The sequence below is a fragment of the Strongylocentrotus purpuratus genome, unplaced genomic scaffold (genome assembly GCF_000002235.5).
Source record: "Strongylocentrotus purpuratus isolate Spur 01 unplaced genomic scaffold, Spur_5.0 spur5_scaffold_3, whole genome shotgun sequence".
NCBI lineage: Eukaryota > Metazoa > Echinodermata > Echinoidea > Camarodonta > Strongylocentrotidae > Strongylocentrotus > Strongylocentrotus purpuratus.
In genome coordinates, this window is record NW_022145609.1 from 27,078,946 (window position 1) to 27,106,263 (window position 27,318).

Consider the following 27,318-nt stretch of genomic DNA (forward strand, 5'->3'; position numbering starts at 1 on the left):
TAATTGTTTTCTTGATATTGATAATACAATTTTCTAATTATCCCTTAAAAATCTTATTTCCTTACACCAGCATCCAAGTTACATTTTATATTTTGTGAAATGTCATGCATGCAATATGATAAAACCTGGGCAAAGGCATGGGGGATAAAAAGGCAAATTGATGAGATAAAAATATATTAAAAAATTGATAAATACTTATAGTGAGACAATGACGTCACAAACTGATAACCAAATTGGCAATTTGTGTAGTGATTTTGTAAGTTCTATAGATTTTCATACTTTAAAAAAATTCATAACTTCCCTCTTAGTTATCCGATATTACTCCAATTTTGTTTGCTTTGTTTATTTTGTTTTGTTTGCATCTATTAAAAGCAAATTATTTTTTTGAAGTGGACTTAGCCTTTAATATTCTTTTCACACATTTAAAGCAATTAAAGTTTTTTTCCAAGACATATTTTTCATCACAATGACCCCTTTATTTAAAAAACAATCTTTAACTAAGATACAGAATCCATGAAAAGATTTACTTTCAAATATTTTACGGCTTGTTCAGATATGGCATGGTAAAACCAAGGCCAAAAAAAAGTGCCACTTTTTCTTAAAACGTGTAAATGAATGACAACTGCGCAAACAAAAGGACTTGCGCACAATCAATGAGCTCTGTATTATAAGATACATAAATGTAAAGCGTAATACATTTAAAGGTAAAGACCAGTTTTGGAAACGCCCCCCCTCTCAAAAAATTAAATGGAAGCTCTTATTACCCACAATGTGAAAGAATATTTCTTACTAAGACGCGATCATACAAATTTTGCCGAGAAACTGCCTACTAATTGATATACATGTATGTATTAGGTAAATTATTATATCTATTTGGACCTGATAGATATAACACATGTGTCGCTCACGTGTGGGGGTAGTCCCATATACATCTTTATGTGTACAAGACTGGGCCAAATTTCTTATCATTTTGGAGGTTCAAGAACCTTGCAGTACACACCAATATTTATATGCTAGATGATCAACCTTTTCTGATCGATTCCACAACGTTTCTTTCACATTGCAATCACATGACCATAACTACCGGTAGTCTTTATCTTTAATGTCATTATTTTATTTTTTAGCAGCAATGTTTTGCTGCGTCATGTCTGAATGAGCCTTTATTCAGTAATAAAACCCTTCCTGGATAAAACCTGCAGCTTACATGAAGAAAGCCCTAGATTTCGATCAATCTCTTCCTAATCTTTGCATGGTCACTTGGTCAGATAGATTTCTTCTTATTGTTTAAGCGACATACAAAAGCCAATGACCTCACATGCACTGGAAGCTGCTCAGCTAAAGATAGCAACTGTTTTGAGGGGCATATGAAGTTATAAACATATAAATAAATATGTACATGTATATATATATATACATGTACATATTATATACAAAGTATAAACATACTATCTACTTTCACTGTATCTACTACATGTATGTATTAAAGTACAGTGTAACTGCGGTGCATAATCTTCGTTACATGAAGTAGCATTTGACAAGGGAGAAAAGGAAATATCAGTTTATGGGAAAGGAATTATTTATTATTATCATTTCACAATTTACTATACGTGTGTTAAAGTTACCTGTAGCACTACCATAATGTCTTTAGAAGTCAAAAAAAATCCTATGATAAATCATGTATTAATTAAAGGTCTCAAGTGTCTGAAAGCACACCTTTTCTAATTTTGCTCCTATTTGTATATAATTCAAAATTTTGTTTGTTTACGTAGATGTTTTTTCTACAGATCTATTTATCTTTAGTACACGTATACCCAGACGTTTTGTGGACAGATACCGTATGTGTGTGTGGACAAGTTGTGTATCCAGTTGATTTACATGTACAGTACATCAGCAATTTAAAGAAGTTTAAAAGCAATATTTCATAAATCTTTTAAAACTTTTGAATCTTTTGAATGTTGGACAGTATAGAAAAGACAAATATTCATGATGGTTACCGGTAGTGCTTTTTGATGAAACTTTTGCATTAAATCCAAAGGCAAAAGAGAAGGCTTTATGTTTGTTAAGTGTCGGACACATATTATTATTATTACAGGTGCACTTGCATGAAGTTAGCGATCGTAATAATGATTATCATCGTCATAATATGAATTACTTACATGTACATGAATATAACAAGGATCTGAGATTACAGTCGCTAACTTCACGCACGCGCCCGCACCCCTTCGTTGGTACAGTATGCAATTGTATTGTAATTGTACATTATAATGTCTTTGTTTTTGAGAAAAATACCCAAAAAAAAATAAGAAATTGACACGAAAGGGGTAAAAAAAACATAACATTTAAATTATGACCAAATTAAACAATTGATGAAGATTTACATACGTAGTTGATTTTGGGGTATGTTTTAGTAGGGTATCCCCACACCGGAGTTAGGGGTACAAAAAATGGATACGAGAGTACGTACACTAGGCTAGTGTCACAATTCACAGCATGGTGGCAGAGGCGATAAGGGTCTGAAAAACTTCAATTTGAGAGCAGATTTCCTCAAAATTGTAGGTAAAAAGTGGTACAAACTGATTCAGTGATTGTATGATATCGATCTTCCCTTGCAAATTATGATATTACCTTATTTTTGATGGATCACATTTTTTGATATCAATTGTAACCCCCGTGCGTGAGGTTAGGTCTTGTTATTTTTAAGACTTTTTTACGATCGGACATCGAATGTACTTTTTAGATCGCGATATCTCTGAAATCCTTTGATGATAAAGTTTCTAGTTGAACCAATCTGTAGTAAAAAAAACTTTGTCGTCCATCTGGTAATAGACCTAATTGAAATAAATAAATTTGTGAAGAATATGAGAAATCATAGATCGAATATCTCTTTGGTCACCCCTTCATACCTCTGTACCGTTACTCCCTATATCAATCAAGTATCAACATTTCTGTTCAAACTTTCAGTTTTTCACCAAACTGTTTCTGTGATCATCATGATCATGCTTTCAAGTTCCACAACTTCAGTCCTTAAGTCTTACTCTTAACCACCATCACCACACATTCATTCTCAAAGTCTAACATGCAAAACAGCATCCTTGAACATTCAAACTCAAAAGTCATGTCTCAGACTCAGGTCAGATGACCACCGCGCCGAGGCCGAGAGGCGACGCGACAGGCGACACACACAGTCAATCAACAGGTGTTTTGGGGGATTATAATAAATCAAAAGTTCTTAATATAAAGTGCAAGAGTTGTGGCTACATACCAGGAGTTGAATTTTGTTTCTGGTCAAATGGCAAATTAAATCATCCCATAATAGTTAATACGAAGTGCTCGGTGAGTTTTTCAGTGTGGCCGCGGAAACTGGCAGTGTTTATGCGGTACCAAGGCCAATGCAATAAATGCAATGCATTATGCTGCAGACATAATACACCGCTTGGCTTACCATAACAATTACCTACCTACATGTCATCAAGAGATGGCGGTATGCCAAAAATCTAGCAGTGCAAAGATCGAAAATGTGAATGAATGAATAGACCGTACCTAGGTGTCTAACTAACCTACACAATTTTGTGAATGAGTTGCTAAAAATCAACATGGCAGTTCCTTTCAAGCTCTCATGCTCACTTACTGGACACGAATCTGATGTTCGAGCGGTTGCTGCTGGTTTATTCCCAGAAGGATCAATCATTACCGCGTCCAGAGATAGGACTGCACGACTATGGGTTCCTTCAAGGTAAAAAAAATAGTAGATAATCTAGACCAAGAATCTAAGTTAAAACTTAAAACAGTGCACTGCACTGCACTGAGCTGATTGATCAAAATAAATTTGAGTCGGTGACATGAAAGTGAGTCATTGCCAACTGCTCTGGAATTTTGAACAAAGACTAGAGTCTAGCCATGTATGAGATGATGCTTACAGGAAGATGTCCGGGTTTAACTTTTAACATGTTGTAAAGAATTATGTGAAATTTAAATTTCGTTTTACGCAGTGTTTCTATGAAATTGTTTGGCATTGACTTTGTCTTGAAATTGAATCGAAATTGAATCACAAAGTAGGAAATCCCCATTCGCTCTGCACAGTAGTTAAACGAGGATCGTCTTCGTAAATGCGGACAGACGCGTCCGCAAAAATAAGGAGGCGCTAGCTCACAAGTCTATCCATAATTTGACCCGTAACTCCGGCTTACTAAAAGTAAAACATACCCAAAATCGAGTAAATATTCATCAAATGTCCAAATGAAGGTCATGATTTAAAATTTGATATGTTTGTTACCTGTTTCGTGTCAAGTAGACAGTAAACTGGGGTTATTTTCTTACGTGGAATCCGTTTTCGCATTGCAAAACCCAAAGAGCACCAAAAAAAAAAAAAACGTCCGCGAAAATGCAGACGATCCTTATTTTTTAGGACGCAATTTGTCCGCGCTTATCCTCGTTTATGTGAAATTCTCATTCTCGGACCAGCGCCCCTACTGGTAGACCTTCATTGCATTGGTCCCCTTTTCCCCCATCCTATAGACTCTACACACAACCATGTGCAGGCTAACTAGCACTAAAGAGGAAGTCCACCTTATACTTTTAAGTTGGTTTTTAAGGAAGCAGAAAAATGAGAGGAATAGTCAATATAGGCCAGTGAAAAATTTAGCAAATTTTCATTAGAAATAAGAAAGTTATGAATCTTTGAAGTTTAGATCAATCAAAGACAAATTGGCTTTTTGTCAACTCTATGACGTATTTTGGGAGCTCCCACTCCCATTTGTTCTGCAACAAAAAAATCTGAAATTTTAATTTTCCCCTCTAGATTTTTAAAGATCATACACTACATGCACCCTAAATATAATTATTGCAAATATGTCTATTCAACCCCTGTATGGAAAAAATCTATTCCGTCATCAATAACGAAGAAAATGAAAGTTTCTTAATACATTTTGAGCACAGAGCAAATTGGAGAGGAGCTAGCAAGATACGCCACAGAGTTGCTAGTTTGTGTTTGATTCATAACTTTCTTATTTTTTAATCAAAATTTGCTCAACCTTTCACCGACCTGTTCCTCTTATTTTCTGCTCCTATTAAAACTGACTTAATATGAGAGTAGACTTCCTCTTAAAGGGTAAGCTGATAACATGAAATATGATATTGATAATTTGATATCAACTAGCCTTAATGCACCCAATTAACCTAGCTTGCTAACAACCTTAGAGGCACGAATTCACAAAGGAGGTTTGTCGACAAACCAAGGTTTAAGTGCATCATACGATGCGTTTCGACGCGTTTTTACAAACCTTGGTTTGTAAAAAACAAAAGGAGGTTTGTCGAAACAAAAGGAGGTTTTCGACAAACCTCATTTGTGAATTCGGGCCTCAGAGTTTGCTAGTGAACTCTTCCTTTCTTCTCTTTCTCTCTTTTTCGGTAGTGCTGGTAGATTCTGGCACTTAGTACGACCACATAATATATATTTTAGCTATTAGCTACATTATTACATGTATTATAAAACTTTCTTTTTTCAACTTTAGGGGAGGGTGCAAAGAGTCAAAAAGGAGTCTAGCCCCAATTAAGGATTAAGCCCTCCTTAATGTAGATCTATGCCTGATCTGAGGCAGTAAACATTACAACCACCAAGATACTATGTCTGATGTGCAGCGTCACTCTCTTGAGTTATTCCTCGGTTTTCCTTCATTTCTTTTTATATCACAGTGATTCTGAGCCTGGGTATCAGGAGGCACACTGTATGAGTGGTCATCAGAACTTTGTCTCCTGCTTATGCGTGCTACCGCCGAATGAGAAGTATGCTCAGGGCCTCATCCTTACCGGGAGCAACGACTACAAGATCCATGCATACACACTGGAGAGTCCCCTTCCTGTCTATGTGCTCACGGGGCACAAAAATGCTGGTGAGTTTCTCAAGATTCAGGGAAAAAATATTTAAAAATTTTGGGGACTACTTTTCAAGCTTGCTTGCGTGAAAATAACACTCTTTAATTTGAACTCTATGCAAATTTTGGGGGCTCTTTTATGACTTTCGGGGGCTCTTTTTGGCATTTCGGGGGCTCTTTTGCCCTGAGCCCCGTGTATTTTTTCCCTGTCAGGATTAGTTAATCTGTAAATGTGGGTCATCATCTGGGGCATAAATCACCAGATCATGGATCAAATGGTTTGAGAATCGCGTCTTTAATAGCTGAGTGCATTTTGAGGAAAGGGCATGGAAGCTAGGAACCATTATCTAACCTGTGTTCTGTGCTTGAGTTTTTGAAGATTTTTTTTTTTAAATGATTGTTATTCACATTCTTAACTGTATATAAACCTAAAGTTGCACATAAAAGTTTGTCTTTAGTTGATTCTATGCATGCAAATATATGTACATGTATACTAGCTTCATGCCAATTAGTTTCAAGATCTTTCATTCCGTGTAAGTATGATAGTTTGCCATCTCTCTTTTATATCTTGTCAAAACTGTTTCTTTTCACACACTTGTTTGTTCCAGTGTGTGCCCTTGCATCTGGTAAATTTGGAACTCTGTTGAGTGGATCATGGGATACGACAGCCAAGGTGTGGCTAAATGAAAAGAATGTGATGACCTTACAGGGTCACGAAGCTACTGTGTGGGCGGTCGCCCTCTTGCCCACCCAGGGACTGATGCTGACTGGGTCTGCGGACAAGACTATCAAGATGTGGAGGGCTGGCCGATGTGAACGCAATTTCACTGGTAAGAAAACCCACACCCTGTGTGTGGGATTAAGTAATTACACATACATGTAGATCAAACCTTTTATACGTTCCATATGAAGATCCTATCATTCAGGGACAAATTTACATTAAGTAAACTTTTCAGTGAACATGGTAGGCCTAAATTTATGATCGCATGTATAGCCACAACATTCTTTAAATTATCTCTCACATACATGTATATTTGATTTAAATTGTTATGTTCATCACTATTTCAGAATCAATTTGTTCTTTTTCATGATTGACACAGAATAGAAAAGAGACAACTTGAAATGTCAGCATTAGATTGGGTATCCATGCATTTAGCAAGCATGTGCAATTTTAGAAATTTACCATGTAAAGGGAAAGCTCCTGTGGAGAAGAAGATCACTAATTGAAATTGAATTGCTGTGTGTCTGGTTACTCCTAGGTCATACCGACTGCGTCAGAGCACTGGCCGTCCTCTCCGAGGTGGAGTTCCTCTCAGCCAGCAACGACGGCACAGTCCGAAGGTGGCTGACCACTGGGGATTGCGTCCACCAGTACGACGGCCACGTGGGTTTCATCTACAGCATCTCGCTGCTAGGCAACGGACAGGACTTTGTGACCTCCAGCGAGGACAGGACGGTGAGAGTGTGGACTGACGGTCAATGCAGCCAGACCATCACCATGCCTGCTCAGACCATCTGGAGTGTGGCCTGCTTGACCAATGGAGACATTCTTGTAGGGTCCAGGTGAGTAGGCAGGAAAGCTAGGGAGGGAGGGAGAGGTTGATGAGGGTGATGATGGTAGTTGATATGATAGTATTCTGACTGACGGTCAATGCAGCCAGACTATCACCATGCCTGCTCAGACCATCTGGAGTGTGGCCTGCTTGACCAATGGAGACATTCTTGTAGGGTCCAGGTGAGTAGGCAGGAAAGCTAGGGAGGGAGAGGTTGATGAGGGTGATGATGGTAGTTGATATGATAGTATTCTGACTGACGGTCAATGCAGCCAGACTATCACCATGCCTGCTCAGACCTTCTGGAGTGTGGCCTGCTTGCCTAATGGAGACATTCTTGTGGGGTCCAGGTGAGTAGGCAGGAAAGCTAAGGAGGGAGGGAGAGGTTGATGAGGGTGATGATGGTAGTTGATATGATAGTATTCTGACTGACGGTCAATGCAGCCAGACTATCACCATGCCTGCTCAGACCATCTGGAGTGTGGCCTACTTGACCAATGGAGACATTCTTGTAGGGTCCAGGTGAGTAGGCAGGAAAGCTAGGGAGGGAGGGAAAGGTTGATGATGGTAGTTGATATGATAGTATTCTGACTGACGGGCAATGCAGCCAGACTATCACCATGCCTGCTCAGACCATCTGGAGTGTGGCCTGCTTGACCAATGGAGACATTCTTGTAGGGTCCAGGTGAGTAGGCAGGAAAGCTAGGGAGGGAGGGAGAGGTTGATGAGGGTGATGATGGTAGTTGATATGATAGTATTCTGACTGACGGTCAATGCAGCCAGACTATCACCATCCCTGCTCAGACCATCTGGAGTGTGGCCTGCTTGACCAATGGAGACATTCTTGTAGGGTCCAGGTGAGTAGGCAGGAAAGCTAGGGAGGGAGAGGTTGATGAGGGTGATGATGGTAGTTGATATGATAGTATTCTGACTGACGGTCAATGCAGCCAGACTATCACCATGCCTGCTCAGACCTTCTGGAGTGTGGCCTGCTTGCCTAATGGAGACATTCTTGTGGGGTCCAGGTGAGTAGGCAGGAAAGCTAAGGAGGGAGGGAGAGGTTGATGAGGGTGATGATGGTAGTTGATATGATAGTATTCTGACTGACGGTCAATGCAGCCAGACTATCACCATGCCTGCTCAGACCATCTGGAGTGTGGCCTGCTTGACCAATGGAGACATTCTTGTAGGGTCCAGGTGAGTAGGCAGGAAAGCTAGGGAGGGAGGGAAAGGTTGATGATGGTAGTTGATATGATAGTATTCTGACTGACGGGCAATGCAGCCAGACTATCACCATGCCTGCTCAGACCATCTGGAGTGTGGCCTGCTTGACCAATGGAGACATTCTTGTAGGGTCCAGGTGAGTAGGCAGGAAAGCTAGGGAGGGAGAGGTTGATGAGGGTGATGATGGTAGTTGATATGATAGTATTCTGACTGACGGTCAATGCAGCCAGACTATCACCATGCCTGCTCAGACCTTCTGGAGTGTGGCCTGCTTGCCTAATGGAGACATTCTTGTGGGGTCCAGGTGAGTAGGCAGGAAAGCTAGGGAGGGAGGGAGAGGTTGATGAGGGTGATGATGGTAGTTGATATGATAGTATTCTGACTGACGGTCAATGCAGCCAGACTATCACCATCCCTGCTCAGACCATCTGGAGTGTGGCCTGCTTGACCAATGGAGACATTCTTGTAGGGTCCAGGTGAGTAGGCAGGAAAGCTAGGGAGGGAGAGGTTGATGAGGGTGATGATGGTAGTTGATATGATAGTATTCTGACTGACGGTCAATGCAGCCAGACTATCACCATGCCTGCTCAGACCTTCTGGAGTGTGGCCTGCTTGCCTAATGGAGACATTCTTGTGGGGTCCAGGTGAGTAGGCAGGAAAGCTAAGGAGGGAGGGAGAGGTTGATGAGGGTGATGATGGTAGTTGATATGATAGTATTCTGACTGACGGTCAATGCAGCCAGACTATCACCATGCCTGCTCAGACCATCTGGAGTGTGGCCTGCTTGACCAATGGAGACATTCTTGTAGGGTCCAGGTGAGTAGGCAGGAAAGCTAGGGAGGGAGGGAGAGGTTGATGAGGGTGATGATGGTAGTTGATATGATAGTATTCTGACTGACGGTCAATGCAGCCAGACTATCACCATCCCTGCTCAGACCATCTGGAGTGTGGCCTGCTTGACCAATGGAGACATTCTTGTAGGGTCCAGGTGAGTAGGCAGGAAAGCTAGGGAGGGAGAGGTTGATGAGGGTGATGATGGTAGTTGATATGATAGTATTCTGACTGACGGTCAATGCAGCCAGACTATCACCATGCCTGCTCAGACCTTCTGGAGTGTGGCCTGCTTGCCTAATGGAGACATTCTTGTGGGGTCCAGGTGAGTAGGCAGGAAAGCTAAGGAGGGAGGGAGAGGTTGATGAGGGTGATGATGGTAGTTGATATGATAGTATTCTGACTGACGGTCAATGCAGCCAGACTATCACCATGCCTGCTCAGACCATCTGGAGTGTGGCCTGCTTGACCAATGGAGACATTCTTGTAGGGTCCAGGTGAGTAGGCAGGAAAGCTAGGGAGGGAGGGAAAGGTTGATGATGGTAGTTGATATGATACTATTCTGACTGACGGGCAATGCAGCCAGACTATCACCATGCCTGCTCAGACCATCTGGAGTGTGGCCTGCTTGACCAATGGAGACATTCTTGTAGGGTCCAGGTGAGTAGGCAGGAAAGCTAGGGAGGGAGGGAGAGGTTGATGAGGGTGATGATGGTAGTTGATATGATAGTATTCTGACTGACGGTCAATGTAGCCAGACTATCACCATCCCTGCTCAGACCATCTGGAGTGTGGCCTGCTTGACCAATGGAGACATTCTTGTAGGGTCCAGGTGAGTAGGCAGGAAAGCTAGGGAGGGAGAGGTTGATGAGGGTGATGATGGTAGTTGATATGATAGTATTCTGACTGACGGTCAATGTAGCCAGACTATCACCATGTCTGCTCAGACCATCTGGAGTGTGGCCTGCTTGCCTAATGGAGACATTCATGTAGGGTCCAGGTGAGTAGGCAGGAAAGCTAGGGAGGGAGGGAGAGGTTAATGAGGGTGATGATGGTAGTTGATATGATAGTATTCTGACTGAGGGTCAATGCAGCTAGACTATCACCATGCCTGCTCAGACCTTCTGGAGTGTGGCCTGCTTGCCTAATGGAGACATTCTTGTGGGGTCCAGGTGAGTAGGCAGGAAAGCTAAGGAGGGAGGGAGAGGTTGATGAGGGTGATGATGGTAGTTGATATGATAGTATTCTGACTGACGGTCAATGCAGCCAGACTATCACCATGCCTGCTCAGACCATCTGGAGTGTGGCCTGCTTGCCTAATGGAGACATTCTGGTGGGGTCCAGGTGAGTAGTTAGGAATGCTAGGGAGGGAGGGAAAGGTTGATGAGGATGATGATGGTAGTTGATATGATACATAGCTGCCAACCCTTACGAATAATCCGGAATATTCTGATTTTCTGGATTTTTAGGAGCTGAAAATTTGGAATATTCAGATTTTTCAAAATTTCGACTTTTGTTTGTGTGGTGCTAAAGCCAAATTAAGCTTGTTTTATAATGTGTAACGATTTGAGAGATCACGTATGGCGTGCGTTGAATGGCTGCATGATAGATTTGTACTCGCTTTTTGGTACAGATTTACCGCGTATTGCCAGTTATACTGCCGCTGCAAGTGCGATTTCTTATTTTCAAAGGCATACTGTGCTAAAAATTCTTAATTCTTATTTTCAAATGTTGGTAGGTATGTATGATAGTATTCAGGGATAAAGGTACTGGTAGTGGGTAAGGTGTCGTGGTGATGATTATGACGAGGAGGATTGGAATGAGGATGATAATGATGATGATGCTGATAATGCCGTTGACGAGGAGGATGATGATGATGATGGTGATAATGATACTAACGATTGAGATAGTGATGATAAAGTAGATGGTCATAATGCTGGAATCACAAGTTGCTGAAACATTATGATACAAAGGCTCTTATTAATTTCAGGAGCCAAAGGGGGATTTAAAAACACTACTAATAGTAGTTGCCTTTTCTTAATCAATTCCATACGATGTGCTTCAATGTTATCCGCCTTAGTTAATTACTCTGTTTTCATCATGATACAGTGATGGTATGGCCAGAATCTTCACACGAGAGGAGTCTCGCGTTGCCCCTCAGGATTCCCAACAGGCCTTTGAGAATCAAGTAGGAGCCTTCGCCATGCCCGCCAAGACACAGACCTTTGATGGTATCAAGATGGAGGATCTACCTGATAAATCGGACCTCGCAAACCAAGGTACAGATTTCCTTGTCGGAGAAAAAGGATGACTTTAATTTCAAATCAAAGTGATTTTGAAAATGAATTCCCCTTTCTTTTTCTTCTTGTAATTATCTGACATGTACAGTGTTAAAGGTATAGACCAGTTCTGGTCATGCGATTGCATTGTGAAAGAAACGTTGTGGAATCGATCAGAAAAGGTTGATCATCTAGCATATAAGTATCGGTGTGTACTGCAAGGTTCTGAAATCATCAAATTGATTAGAAATTTGGCCCAGTCTTCGTAAAGTTACAAGTTTTATACACAGAAAGATGTATATGGGACTATACTCGAAAATGTGGCATAAAATCTGTCCCGATTTGTATGATGTTACATGCCATATTTTGAATATTAAGGCATTTGAAGAGTCATGCTTTTCAGGGAACATTTTTTTTTATCTGATGTTCTTCCACACTTGCATAATACAATGATAACGCTTACAAATTATTTTTCACCTCTTCCCAGAACTCAACCTTATAAAGGTATAGACCAGTTTTGGAAACGCCCCCCCTCTCAAAAAATGAAATGGAAGCTCTTATTACCAATCATGTGAAAGAATATGTTTTGACTAATACGTAATGATCCAAACTTTGCCAAGAAACCGCCTACTAATTGATATATTTGGTAATATATTATATCTATTTGCACCTGATAAATATCGCGCATGTTTCGCGTAGTCCCATATACATCTTTCTGTGTACAGTGCTTGTAACTATACTAAGACTGGGTCAAATTTCTTATCATTTTGATGATTCCATAACCTTGCAGTACACACCAATACGTATATGCTAGATGATCACCCTTTTCTGATCGATTCCACAACCTTTCTTTAACAATGCAATCGCATGACCATAACTGGTCTTTATCTTTAAGTACAGAACTGCTGCATGAAGGACAGTAACCAAAGTGCATTGAAGGTCCTTCAACGCACTTCATAGAAACCAAGTTTAAGATGGCAATACCTTGTTTCATTGCACTAAAGGTTGAACTCAAATCATACAATAGGTACAGTGGAACCTGTATTTAAAGACCACTCAAGGGAGACAAAAAGGCATGTGATCTTAAGGTACAGGTTCCTTGTATAAAGGTTTCAATGAAAAACAATTGTCAAGGGAAATGCGATATGTGGTCTTTATAGACATGTGGTCTCTCTATGCCGGTGATTGCTACATTAGGTTTCACTCGATATATTTACTCATTTTGATTCCTGGGGGGTGTTTCACAAAGATCCAAAATATTTAAGTCCAACTTAGAGATAAGTTCAACTTAGGATCTTTGTGAAACACCCCCCAGATCTATCAGATCATGTTATGTCATTTTCTGGAAATGTTCTCAACTCTACATGTAGGCACCAAAGAGGGCCAGACCAAACTGATCCGAAACGGGAAAACAGTGGAGGCCTACCAGTGGAACATGGCTGAAAGCAAGTGGTCCAAGATAGGGGATGTCGTCGGGTCGGAGGGAGATGATGTGACCCCATCCTCAGGCAAGGTTCATTACGAGGGCAAGGTAAGGTCAAGGGTCAAGGTCAAAAGATGAATATCTTGTCAGAGTACAAAATGAATTGTAATTGTGATAGTGTTACCATGCGAGTGTTTGGGGCTCAAGACTTGGTGGTCATATACTGGTAATGTAAAATTCATGCTTATCAATGAATAAAAATTTGAAAAAATTAAGATGGAAAAGTTCTCATGAAATCATGAAATTAATGGTAAATTAAAGGGATCTGGTGACTTTGTCTCAGATTCTGAAACAAAATCCTGGATTTAGCTCATGCTGCAATGATAATTATAAACCTTATATTATATATTATAAAGTCAGTCAGGAACCCCATAAATTTACAAGCCGATCGCCTGTCTGATTATCAAGATATTTATGATTGGAAATCGAAACCAAATTTTGCGTTTGCCTAACGGTTTTCATAACACTACAGTCTATAGAGTGGTGCAGTGTGATGTCTCAATTTTTTCTTCATTTTTCGAAAGAGCATCAAAAATAATGTCCAAATGTCGAAAACCAATTGAATATGTTAAGTATTGGCTGACATATGAACATCTGAATAAAAAGATTTCCTATAGGAGCTCAGTGTTCTTTTGCTCTGGTTTGTAAAGTTATGAACCAGAGGTTACCAGAGTTTACTCTATTGGGGAAAACGAGTATGGTAAAACCAGTCACTCAAAGATTTTTACTTTTTTGAGGCACTTCTTGATCATATTGAAGCGCAATTTTGTTAGGCTTCAATATTTCACCATATCACAGACACTGAAGACAGGTAGGGCCGTGCATCTCAGATTTAACATTGTTAAAGGATGCCTTTAACGTCACTGTAAGTGTAAAAATACTATACAATGCCGACAAACTTTTAGCCACTAAATTATTCCTTGTACTGGTATTGCATTGGTCATTGTTGGCAAAGGTACAGTATTTTTTGGTAAAATAAGAAACAAGGCAAAAAGATGTTAAATCAACATTTAAAATAGCCCCTTCAAAATGTGTTCAGTCTTCTCTTTCTCTCTCTCTCTCTCTTTCTCTCTGTCTCCCTCTCTCCCCGTCTCTCTTTATCTCTCTCTCGCTCTCTCTCCTCTCTCTCTCCCTCTCTCTTCTCTCTCCTCTCTCTCTCTCTCTCCCTCTCTCGCTCTCTCTCTCTGAAAATTATGCATACCTCTCCACCAGGAATATGACTACGTCTTTGACGTTGACCTTGAAGAAGGGCGTCCAAATCTCAAGCTACCCTATAACGCTTCCGATGACCCCTGGCTTGCAGCCCAAAAGTTCATCCACGACAATGACCTCAGCCAGTACTACCTCGAGACAGTTGCCAATTTCATCATCAAGAACACAAAGGGCGTGACCATCGAGTCGTCGGCACCGAGGCCGGACTTTGTTGATCCGTTTACAGGTGAGCGAATCGCAGATGTGAGGATAATAATAATAATGATGTTTTATTTACCCAGGGTAGCCACTTCAATTATGAAACTGTTCTTCCAGCGGGCCCTGCATAACAAAATATGTTATTACTACCCTTCTCCAATCTAATATGCTGAGCGCCTAGCTAGAAGGCAGAAGGTCCCATTGTTATAAGTCTTTGGTATGACTCGGCCGGGGATCGAACCCACGACCTCCCGTTCATGAGGCGGGCGCTCTAACCACTGAGCCACCATGCTAGTGTTGTGTTAGTAGCTGTTTGATGACACTAATTCATAGCTTAGATACCAATTCTTAGATAGGAAGCTGAAAACAATGGCTCTTTGTAGGCTATGCTTATGTCATCATACTCTGATAATGTTACCTTAATGTCACTGTAATGGTTTTAAATACTATGCAATGTTGACAAACGTTTAGCCATTTAATCATTCTTTGTACTGGTATTGCATTAGTCATTTACTGGCAAAGTTACAGTATATCAAGATAAGAAGTTAAAAACAATGGCTCTTTGTGGACTATGATTATGTCAATCCTGTGCAGTTGGGATACCTTTTAGACAGTTAAGTAGAAGAGTCGTGGTCGAGTGGATATGTCACCGGACGGTGAATCACAAGGTCCGCGGTTCAAGTCCCACCGCAGCACTAATGTCCTTTGGCAAGACATTGATCTACATTTGCCACTCTCCACCCAGGTGTTAAATGGGTTAGCGGTAGGATGCGAAAGCTCATGTGGTTTGATTAACAAGTGGCGCTTGTGAAATGGCGACTGGCTGGAATACTCCAGGAAGTGGAGAATGTGCATACCTTGTGTGCGGGTAAGCATGAATCCGATGACCGGGGTAATAATATATATATCTGTAAAGCGCATTGAGAGGGCCTGCGGTCCTGAAATGCGCTATATAAGGACAAGCTATTATTATTATTATTAATTGACATGCCATCCTGTAAAATATGTTTATTCTGAAATGCCTGTGTTTTATTTGATAAATCGAACTTGAGGTGCAGAACTTTTTGTGTACAAATGCAAGCAAGTCACAAAATAAAAGCATGTTTCATATGAAGGGCCTATGTTGTATATACATGTGAATGATTTTATGTGACAAGCATGCAAATGGATAGCACTACTATTTTTATGCCTCCATTACGAGGTAGCCTTAGGCATTATGTATTCGGGTTGTCCGTCCGTCTATCCGTATGTATGTACGTACATCCGTACGTCCCGTTCTCGTGATCGCGTTATCTCAAGAACCAATTGATGGATTCCTGCCAAACTTAGGTCATGTATGTATCTTGCAGAGCCGATGAATTGATTAGATTTAGGGGTCACGAGGTCAAAGGTCACAGTGCTCATTATGTATGCAAAAACAGCTTGTGATTGCATTATCATTAGAACCGATGGACGGATTACCATTAAACTCAAGACATGTACCGTATTTCCCGGCGATAAAAGCGCCGTATAGGCCACAGCGCCATATAGGCCGCACCCCCGATTTTGACATTTAAAAAAAAAAAATTGTGGAAGTCGGGATTTGATCTCTTTCGTACAAATGTTGATGTGACTAAAATCACCGCCTAAGACCGCTCGGAAAAAGAAAAAAAAAAGAAAGAAAAAAAATTGTCGAAGTCGGGATTTGATCTCTTGCGTTCAAATGTTGATGTGACTGAAATCAGCTCCTTAGACCGCTCGGCCATGCCGCACTGATGCTAGCATATGGAGTTTTCTGTGATGCACCTCTCTTTTGTGTATTGAAATGGATTCAAAATAGCGACTTCGCGTGCTAGATGCTTCGCAGCAGCTCCGTTAAACGGGTCCTTCTTTTACTTTTGCAATGCATTGGCACGAACTTAGATCAAGATCTATCGGCAGATGTTGTTTTTGGAAGTTTATTTTCGTCATTGTCAACAATGCAAGATAAAATTGTCGGTAAGATGTGTGGAAATGTATAGTTATTGTACCGTTCGTAGATCTAGTCCCACATGTGCAAATTCGTGCTGGTTTTGACTTTTTTTTTTTTTTTAAATTTTTTTTTTAACTCTTTCGCCGCATAGGCCGCACCCCGACTTTTTGATATTTTCTCTTCCAAAAATACTGCGGCCTTTACACCGGCAAATAGGGTATGTATCTTGCCAAGCCAATGAACTGATTAGATTTTAGGGTCATGTGAACCAATGGTCCCTAGATGTAACACCACAGGTGACTTAGGGCGCGTTCATGCTCAGTTCAGTTCAGTTCAGTATTTATTTAATTCCATAGTAAAAAAACAAAAACGGTGACATCAAAATATTACTTTTACATAAATATGATTAACATAGTACAATATTGACAGTAAAAACAAACAAATAGGAATTAGGTTGCTGTATAAAAACCCTAGAGGGTTTGTCTGGACAGCCACCTGAAAAAAAAAAAAAAACAGTATAGGAATCATACAAATGATATATGGTATTTGAATAAACAATAACAAAAAATAACAAAACAAAACAAATCAAAGTAGAACATAAGCAAAAACAAAAACATACATGTAGACCGCACAACCCTAAACAAATTTGCATTGTGGAGTAATTGAGTGTTTTTATGATGTAAGATTATTAGAAATAAGATATAATTTAAGCTTTCTTTTAAATGAGTTCAGGCTATTAATAGAAGTAATGTCTGACGGTAAGGAATTCCATACAGAAGGAGCTTTGTGTCTAAAAGAGTGTAATTCATATTGTTTTGTAATAGCAGATAAATAATAATTCATTTTGTTTCGAGTATTATAATTATGAACTGAACAGTTTAAAGTTAACATAATGCATAAATTATTGGGTAATAAACCAAGCTTGTGTTTAAAAAGTAGTATTGCATTAAAATAATTATTTAATTTATAAATGTTCAGTATGCTTAACTTTATGAATAAGGGTTTAGTATGTGCCAAGTATGAAGATGATGAGGCAATTCTAACAAATCTCTTTTGTAATATAAAAATGGCTTCCAATTTGGAAGAATATGTATTAGCCCATACAACATTAGAGTATGATAAGTAGGGCAGGACTAAAGTATTATACAATGTTATAAGAATGCATTTTGGTAGGATATGGCATAATTTGCTGATGACACCGATATTCTGTGATAACTTCTTTCTGACATAAGAGATGTGAGTCTTCCATGATAAATCATGATCAATGTAAACACCCAGAAATTTTGTACAATATACACGTTCAATTGATGAATTATTGAGTTTCACAACTAAGTTTTGCAAAGTACTATACTTTTGTTTCTGTTTCACAGTATAAAATAACATATAATTTGATTTATCTATATTTAATGTAAGTTTATTGGCATTAAACCATTTAGAGACCTTTAGTAGTTCGTTATTTAAATTAGTTGACAATGATAAATGATCATCTGTTGAGTATAAGATATTGGTGTCATCAGCAAACAATATAAATTTTAATATTTTAGAACAATTTGGGAGGTCGTTGATAAACAATAGAAATAACAAAGGACCTAGAATCGATCCTTGAGGAACACCAAATGAAATATTAGAAGAATCTGAAATGACATTGTTGTAAGACACAACTTGAGTTCGATTATGTAAATAACTTTTAAACCATGAATAAGGTAGTCCTCTAATACCGTAATAACTTAATTTATGTAACAATATTGAGTAATCAATTGAATCGAATGCCTTACTCAGGTCGAGAAAAACACCAACTGTATATAATTTATTTGCAAAAGAATTAACAACATAATCATGTAAGTCAATAAGTGCCATTTCAGTAGAAACATTTTTCATAAAACCATATTGAAATTCATTTAATATAGTATTTTTATACAAAAAATCAAAAATCCTATTATAAGCCAGCCTTTCTAATATCTTAGAAAAGACGGGAAGAACAGATATTGGTCTATAATTTGAAATATCATGGATATCTTTTTTTTTGTAGACAGGTGTAACTTTTGCTGTTTTTAATTTCAAGGGTACTATTCCAGATGAGAATGATAGGTTGTAAATGAAGCATAAAGGCTTCACAATACCATAAATAATTTTTTTCACAACAAGGGGACTAATGTCATCAATGCCACTACTACTTGATGAGTTCATATTTTTAGTAATTTCCAATATTTCAGTTTCTTTAACAGGTTTTAAAAATATGGTGTTGTTACATCTTCCAGATAAAAAATCAACAAAGTTATCATCTTGTTGTATAGAATTAGCCATAGAGGCTCCTATATTTACAAAATATGTATTAAAGTTATTAGCAATATCCTTTTCATCATGTACATCTATTCCATTTATAGTAACATATGATGGTAAATTCTTCTTACATTTTCCAAGTAATTCATTTATCATATTCCATGTTTTTTTCATATTTCCTTTAAAGAGCTGAAATTTAAGTTTATAATAGTTTATGCGTGCACAACGTAATATTTTAGTAACATTATTCCTGACCTTGACATATCTTTTCTTATTGTCATCAGTACAATTTTTCCTATACTTCTTAAACAATTTATTTTTTAATCTTATCTTTTTTAATATGCTTACAGTTATCCATGGCTTTTTAATAATTTTTCTTGTGGTCTTACTGTCTCCCATTACAAATACATCATCGTAAACTTTGGATAACATATCTATAAACATATTATAAACTTCATCAGTATCTGTACAGTTAAATACATCACTCCAATCAACATTATACACCTTTTCTTCAAAAGCTCTAATAGTACTTTCATTTATACGACGAAATTTACGAGTAGGAGTACATTGTGCATGAAATTTAAAGTGGGTTATTTGAAAAACTGGGAAATGATCTGTAATATCATTGTAAAATAAGCCAGAAAGCACATTTGATCCATAGTTATTAGTAAGAATATTATCAATTAAAGATGAGGATGTCTCTGTAACACGCGTTGGCTTATCAATTAAGGGCACAAAGCTATTCAAATGTATTGCACTCAAAAATTCATTCACAGAAGCATTATCATGATTCAGTAGATTAATATTAAGATCTCCCATTATATATACATGTTTATGTTCGATATTCAATTTTTCTAAACAAGACTGAAGGTGTTTATTGAAATCCATAACTTTTGATTGAGGTTTTCTATAAATAACACCGACAATAATATTTTTCCCTCTAGGAATAACAATTTCTATAAATAAAGACTCATAATATTCAGAACATTCTAAGATATCATGTCTAATAACAAAATCCAAAAGATCAGAAATTAACAAACCCACACCACCTCCTCTAGCATGTTTGCGATCATTATGTATAAACGAATATCCAGGTAGGTTAAAAGTATGTGGTGTGTTTTCATGGATCCAAGTCTCTGAAAAGCCATAGATGGAGAAATCGAAATTAAGAGAAAATATAAAATCGGATATTGCATCAAAGTTTTTAGACAAGCTTCGAGAATTGAAGTGAATAATACTAAAATTTTCTTTGAATTCAAGTGCTTTTGTTAAGAAATCATCATCTAAATAATATTTACAGTCCAAGACATCAAGATTATGATCCATGTCATCAGAGTAAACATCTTCAATGTTTTGGAGATTATTTAAAAGTTGGTATGGGTAAGTATTGACATTCCTTTTAAAAAGATGTTCAAATGCGATATCATCAGTATTATTAAAGGCAAATATGTTATGAAAACAAGATGGAAAAGGACAATTGCAGAGATCCTTTTCTACAGAGGTACATACAGTACTTCAAAAGACATTTTGATTTTTTGTAAAAGCTATCAGATTGAGAACAACATATGTGGCAAGATAGAGTTTTAGGTTCCACTATACAATTACATATAACACAGAGCATACCTAAATTAAATTAAAAAGAACAAACAAAGCAAGCAATGACAACAACAACAGCAAACAAATCAGGTATGACACAGTATCCATTTGGAGTAGGTGGATTACAGTCAATTCATTGTTACTAGAGCCATTTTCGAGAGGCAAGAGTATACCATGACGTCATTTGTCAGTGAGTTATTATATGTTGAAGGTCATTATCACAGGTGATGAGTTTTGTGATACTTTTCCCTCCACTTGCAGGAATCAAGGCACTTTTTCTGGCCAGAATCAGGCATCTGTTACGCGTTTAGTTTAAAACACTGTTGCGTTCATGCTTACTTTTGTAGAATCACCGAAAAACGGCGATCACGATCGCCGATCGTAAACTCACAAAAAGATGCGTTTACAATTTGTAAACGCGTTTAAATGGGGTCAACGCACTGACCTCTAGTGGGTCTACGCATTGACCATGGTCTACATAGCATGCGCATTTCAAGGTTGCGAATCCAGCTGCTAGGCCAATTAAGGCCACCAAGGGAGAATTGCCTGGAGAAGTGAGCATGAACAGTACACCGTGGAACTGCGATTACGATGAGCGTTTACGATGAGCGTTACAAATGGCTCATTCTACCTTCAAAATCAAGCATGAACGCGCCCTTAGTTTGCTACATAATCATGTGAATTTTCTTCTTTCTTCTTTGTCTCTTCAGGTGGATCTCGTTATGTTCCAGGTAGCCGGGGTGACCCCTCCCTGCCCTCTGTAGGATCAGGAGGGGGAGGAGGAGGAGGAGGAGGAGGGGGTCATGACCCCTTCACTGGTGAGCACTTTATGTTTGGTAGTTTTATTTTATAAGATTGTGTTACTGAATTTTCTTTCTCTATGAAAATTTAATATGGAGCAAGGAATACTTCCAAATGCATTTAACATTTATTTAGTTTAAGTCACAATTTTCGATTAAGTTGCAAATATTGACCTTTGACTCACTATTACAATGTATAAGGGTAGGAGTTATCTTTCATAGAAAACTGATTTTTTTTTTTTTTTTTTTTTTTTTTTGCCCCTTCCTTCCTTCTTTTTTTCAAATACTGGTACCTAAAAAAAAACTACAGAACTTGTTAAGTGTAGAAATACTTTTTTGTTATTAAGCTGTAGATACATTTATTTTATTTTCATTCGAGAACTCAAGGTTGATTTTGACTGTAAACCTTGAAATTGCAGGTGGTTCGAGTTATCGTCCAGGAGGATCTGGAGCTGCTCAGCCTCAAGCCACCGCCGTCACCCAGTCTACAAACCAGTACTTCCCAAAGAAAGATTATGTCTCATTTGACTCTGCCAACACACAAGCCATCTTAGGTAAGGTCGATTGATGTATACTTGGTTCATGCAGTCAAGCACTCAACAGTCACAGTGAAAACCTCATTAGAAAGCCAAAAGTGATTTGTTCATTTTGGTCTGTCACACATTGCTTTTAATTATTTAACAAAAATTGTCTAAAAGCAGTTCTTCTGTTGTCGTCTTTTTTGTTAGCATACCTACTTTCCATGCAATGCTTATAGTTTTAACAATTTTTAAACACTTGGTGTCCATTTATGCTACTGCATACCGGTACAATGATTTGTAACAAATATTTTTTTTTTTTTAAATATCAAATGATAATTTATTTGGTACTTAAAACAATATAATATGATGTAATATAGTACAGATTTACGATATGATTAATAAAAAAAAACATTAAAAAAGAATTCTATGGCACCTTTTAAAATATAACAAAGTAAATTAGTGAGATTAGTTTAACCATGGAGTTACTCCATGGTTTAACAGACATTTTGGGAATCTTCGGTCGGTATCCGGCCGTCTCCCGTACAGCTCCCCCGGGCGCCAGGACATTTTTCACCAACCTTACGGGTGCCGTGGTATTGTGATAGCTGCTCCCAATTCTCCCTGTGTTTTCATCTGACCTTTGAGCCGTAGATAGGAAGTAAAAGGCCAATTTTTTTCTGTCAATTCTCAATGGAGGCGCGGATGTCAGAGGACACATAGTTCAGTGCACCGCACGGCAGGGCCCCTACTGGGCCCCGGGAGCCGTGGGGTGCACCTGTTCATCGGACAGAGCCTGTAAGCTTACCGGCCAGCACTAGGCCGGCAGCCCACCAGCACCCGACCAGGCGCCTTGCATTTTCACGCGACAAATTTTCACCGGGCGCCGCAGAATATGTGACCACGGATGCTGTAGAAATGAAAATCTGAAGGGTCCCGTACAGTCTCTAAAATCCATGGCAAGCCGCCGGGTAGGGAAATCGAACAGGGCGCGGTGTATGTGACCTATGCATTAAGTGGTTCATTCACTTGACTCTCAATCTAAGAGCTGAGGGTTCAAATCCCATCCTGGCATTATCGTCCTTTGGCAAGACATTAATCTACCTTTGACACACTCCACCCTGGTGTATTAAAATAGTCAACTGATATGCCAGGGCGCTACGTAATTGGCTGCCAGCTCTGACTGTTGTAATAATGTTGGAGAGCCAGGAGCTTCACGACATGACGGACATGTCATGTGTATAAGAAGCCACCATAATTATTAGTACCGGTAGTAGTAGTAGTAGTTTGTCTGTATTCGTTGCTATTCTTTGATTTTGTAGTACCATACATATTATGCTTCTTTTGTATCGTGTGTGCAGGTAAAATCACCCAGCTGAACTCCACCATCGATGCCTCATGTCGTCTTGATGATGCAACTTTGTCACACCTAGAAAGCCTCTTAGCGTGTATGTCCAACGGTCAAGGAGGCACTCCCACCGGTCAGCAGCTGGCTGCACTATGGTCATTACTTCAATGGCCACAAGGTATGTTTCGTGGGGTCAGTTCTGAAGAAGATGATTTGTGGGTGACCAAATTTGTGCTTGGATGACAATCGCCTTTATCATGATGACAGATAAGTAGATAATGAACAAAGAGCTATTTCAAAACTTATTTTTTACTGCCGAGTTGACCTTATTCTGGCTACAGTTCAGCCCGGAAGATGTTCAGCCTGAAACACTCAACCCGGCGGTTTAGAACCCGGTAGGCCTTCCGAGCTACAGCACTACCATTCACTCATTCAAGTCAACCCTTAAAACTCACCTGTTCAAAACGCTTTTGATTAATTCAATATTTCCACATTTCATCTATGTCATTTATGTATGTTCTTAGTGTATATTTACGTTTACTTATTTTTTGATTTACTCTATTTTACTTTTAATTATAGTGTTCATGTACCTGTACTCTGTATTGCAATTTACATCTAATTATTGTGTACATTTTTTATGGATACTCTCGGTATTTTGAGTATTTCTGTGAAAAGGATATGGGGCTTTACAAATAGTCTTTATTATTATTTTTATCATTATCGTATGGTTAGAGTTAGGTTTAGATATTGTGTTTGGGTCAGTGTTGACGTTAGGAATTTGGCTAGTGTAGGACTGTGTAATGGACCCGTGAGCATGTGTCGTAGAACTACTTTCTGTGATTTATGTACTAAAGACGGGATGACTTGTTGAACCGTGTCTGTGACAATTGTGAATTTTTTACCAAGCTTCTTTGAAATAAGAAATGAACAGATGTGCTATGAATGATTTTACAGATTAGAGATGATAAAGGAGAGCGTTTTTAACCTACTTTGTTTTCATTAGTTTGAGATGAACAACACCGAACAGTACTACATGCATATCAAGAAGCTTTAAAGATGAACTTGAGTTCTGGTCATGCGATTGAATTGTGAAAGAAATGGTGTGGAATCGACCAGAAAAGGTTGATCATCTAGCATATAAGTATCGGTATTTGTGTGTATTGCAAAGTTCTGGAATCATCAGAATGATGATAAATTAGGCAAAGTCTTGGTAAAGTTACAAACACTGTACACAGAAAGATGTATATGGGAATACACAAACTCGTGACGTAAAAATCTGTATCGATTTTTACGATGTTACATGACATATTTAAAATATGAAGGCATTTGAAGAGCCATGCTTTTCAAGGAACATGTTTTATCTGATGTTCTTTCACACTTGCATAATAACAATGATAACGCTCACAAATTATTTTTCACCTCTTCCCAGAACTCGACCTCTTCAACCCCCTGCTGTCCGGTTTTTAAAAGTTTCTCTGTTAGTTTACATGGACTGCAAAATACAAATATAATCATAAAACTAATCATTAAAGTCAAGTGACTAATTTGGCCCCTTTCTTATCATTTTATTTTTTAAAGATCAAGTTTTTCCTGGTCTAGACTTGCTGCGACTAGCCATCCGCAACCCGGCCGTCAACCAGCACTTCTGCAACTCCCAGGATGGTCCTGGTTTCTTCTCCCACCTATTTAGCCTTGCCGCCAATTCCAGCCCTGCAGCCAATCACATGCTGCTCTACAGGGCATTATGCAACTGCTTCACACAGTCGGAGGGGAAGTCCCTTCTTGTAGCGCAGCGGGAAACCATCGGTGTCTCTGCCATGGGGAGTCTGACCATCACAAACAAGAACCTACGCATCGCCGTAGCAACCCTGGTGCTAAACTACGCCGTCCTGCTGCAAGGCGGGTCCGACGTGGAAGCCAAATCCCAATGCGTCGCCATGGCAATCACACAGTTGGGGGAGGAGAAGGAACCAGAAGCACAGTTCCGACTCCTGGTGTGCCTTGGGACGTTGTTAGCGGGGGATGAGAACTCGCAAGCGATAGCTAACTCTTTGGATGCTTCCGTCTTGATCAAAAGACTCGTAAGTGTATCAGAACCAGCTAAGGTTGGCGATTGCGCCAGATATGTCAACCAATTACTATAGTGATGAAGAGTTTCAAACTCTGTGAACTGTACATTCTGCAATATTTTCCACTCACCAAGATGTGTTATTTAATTGACATATCTCGGCAACTATAAGGTATTTTCTCCCATGCATTACCAACATCAAAGTTTTTAGTATACCCGATGATTCTATGAAGCTGACAGCCCTACTACAGCTTGGATCAGGAAAAAAAACATGGAAAATGACACTAGAAATGTTGATTTGTATGTCATTTCTTTGTTTCTTGGTAATGTACGGGACAAAAAATTAACAAATACTGTGGACTTGCTGCTCTATGAAAAGTTATGCTACAAAAGATGATTTCATGTTTGATGATGATAGTATCTAGGTGTGTATGATCTGATCCAGCTCAAAGGCTTTAAGGTCATGTACAGTTTCGGTAATATTTTGTAAAATTTCTTAGAATTTAGATGATAAATAACTAGGTGCTGTGAGTGTTTTCCTCTTTGAGTGATATATTAAACAAATGAGAGGTAAAATACAATTTAGATACCCATCCTGGGACATATATAAATTCAAAGAACACTAAGGTGTAAAACCTATGAGGACTGCGTGTGTAAGTGATTCAGTCTACACTCAATATCGCTATTAACTCATATCCTGTCGTAAGGCCGCATGCACGCTACCGTTTTAGTGCTCGATTGGCTACTTAATTCACGCGAGGGAGCCACAGCTTAGCTGCTTTACACATACTTTACACATGCATGCTCACAATCGTAATAGCAGTTATTGTTCATGCTAATTGTACTGTGCTGACTGCTTCCCATAAGCTGTTGATCGCACCATCAGATTATCTCAAAATAAAGTTGGCACAGGGGGGAGTTGTTACTTGGCACAATGGGGATTAGCCCTGTGGCACTGAGTTATATTTATTATGGCAGGATAAGAGTTAATGGCGTCGTTTAACAATGTTGAATCTGAGAGGCATGGCCGTACATGTTATCAATGTCTGTGATATGGTGTAATATTGAAGCCCTAACAAAATTGCGCTTCAAAATGATCATGAAGTGCCTCAAAAAAAAAGTAAACATCTTTGAGTGACTGGTTTTACCATACTCATTTTCCCCAATAGACTGTAGTGTTATAAAAACCGTTAGGAAAACAAATTTTTATCATTGCAGCATGAGCTAAATCTAGAATTTTGTTTCAGAATCTGAGGCAAAGTTACCCAATCCCTTTAAAGCAAAGTACTGGGATTGCTGTGCGTGGACCTATTGGGGTGGAAGAGTCCTACTTAACCTGAGTGTATAGCCATTATCTTGCATTGCTTACAGATATTTGCACTACTAATATTCACTGAAGTTCATACATCTTTTGCAGGACCACAGTGAGACCGTATTTAACATGTTTCTTTCCAACAAAGCTTTTGCTACCAAACTGTATGTGAGCTTTAACTTCCTAACGGGCCTTGGAACATTTGAACACCATCATCAAACATAAAACCACTCACTCAAAGTTTCATCTTAATTTTGTTCATTTTGATTCCTTGGATAAGCCACAGTACCGGTATGTGCTCATCAGATATGTTCAGGGTTGTGTCACTAGTGTGTGTCTACGTTTCGTAATCAACTGGGTATGATGAATAAAATCCTTTCTATCCTTCGCCGCCAGTGAGACATTAACTTCAAATTATATCGCCTTTCATGAAGCATATCGTCTGTTTAGAGGCAGAAGGACAATCCTTGTGTGTTGAAGTGTAGGAGTTAAAAGAATATAGACGATGCTAAGTATTTTGATGAATTTTCAATAAGAAAACCCTGTTCAGAGCCAAAAGGTGGATAACTCTGTGTTGAAGTGTATGAGAATAAAGATGATTTAATGAAGCATTTTGATGAATTGTCAATGGGAAAACCTGATAGAGTACCAAAGTGTGACGTCATATTAACAAAGTTGTTAAGGTTGCTGACTCCAAAAAAATTTGTGCTAAACAATGGCTTGGTGATCACACCAGTGCCAAACATTGAATTTGCCCTGCTCCAGCCCGTTGCTTGAATGATGTTGCGGTGAACC

The 27,318-nt window shown here is 38.9% G+C and overlaps 2 protein-coding genes across 4 annotated transcripts in view; one reads left to right on the plus strand and one right to left on the minus strand.

Moving 5' to 3' along the window:
* The window catches only part of LOC589701, a 46,177-nt gene extending 42,775 nt beyond the window's left edge, over nucleotides 1-3,402 (minus strand). For both annotated transcript variants that reach the window (XM_030996949.1, XM_030996947.1), the window contains exon 1: nucleotides 3,263-3,402. The gene's annotated coding sequence lies outside the window, so the exon portion shown is untranslated. The remainder of the gene's footprint in view (nucleotides 1-3,262) is intronic.
* A 149-nt stretch (nucleotides 3,403-3,551) lies between these two features.
* On the plus strand, nucleotides 3,552-26,338 carry LOC590638 (phospholipase A-2-activating protein). Of its 2 annotated transcripts, none has more exons than XM_030996950.1 (11): nucleotides 3,552-3,733; nucleotides 5,692-5,888; nucleotides 6,479-6,700; nucleotides 7,130-7,433; nucleotides 11,588-11,757; nucleotides 13,128-13,288; nucleotides 14,453-14,678; nucleotides 21,188-21,295; nucleotides 21,697-21,831; nucleotides 23,157-23,321; nucleotides 24,722-26,338. In XM_030996950.1, the coding sequence occupies exons 1-11, from the start codon at nucleotides 3,594-3,596 to the stop codon at nucleotides 25,285-25,287; spliced, it is 2,394 nt and encodes a 797-aa protein (XP_030852810.1). In that variant the 5' UTR covers nucleotides 3,552-3,593; the 3' UTR covers nucleotides 25,288-26,338. The 2 variants fall into 2 exon arrangements, with proteins under 2 accessions (XP_030852810.1, XP_030852811.1); XM_030996951.1 differs by having other exon boundaries at nucleotides 3,629-3,737; nucleotides 5,690-5,888.
* Nucleotides 26,339-27,318: the final 980 nt, after the last annotated feature.

Coding starts and splice junctions, on each gene's coding strand:
- LOC590638 (XM_030996950.1), top strand. CDS start 3,594: ATGGCAGTTCCTTTCAAGCTCTCATGCTCACTTACTGGACACGAATCT. Junction 5,889..6,478: donor CACGGGGCACAAAAATGCTG/GTGAGTTTCTCA, acceptor TGTTTGTTCCAG/TGTGTGCCCTTGCATCTGGT. Junction 13,289..14,452: donor AGGTTCATTACGAGGGCAAG/GTAAGGTCAAGG, acceptor CCTCTCCACCAG/GAATATGACTACGTCTTTGA.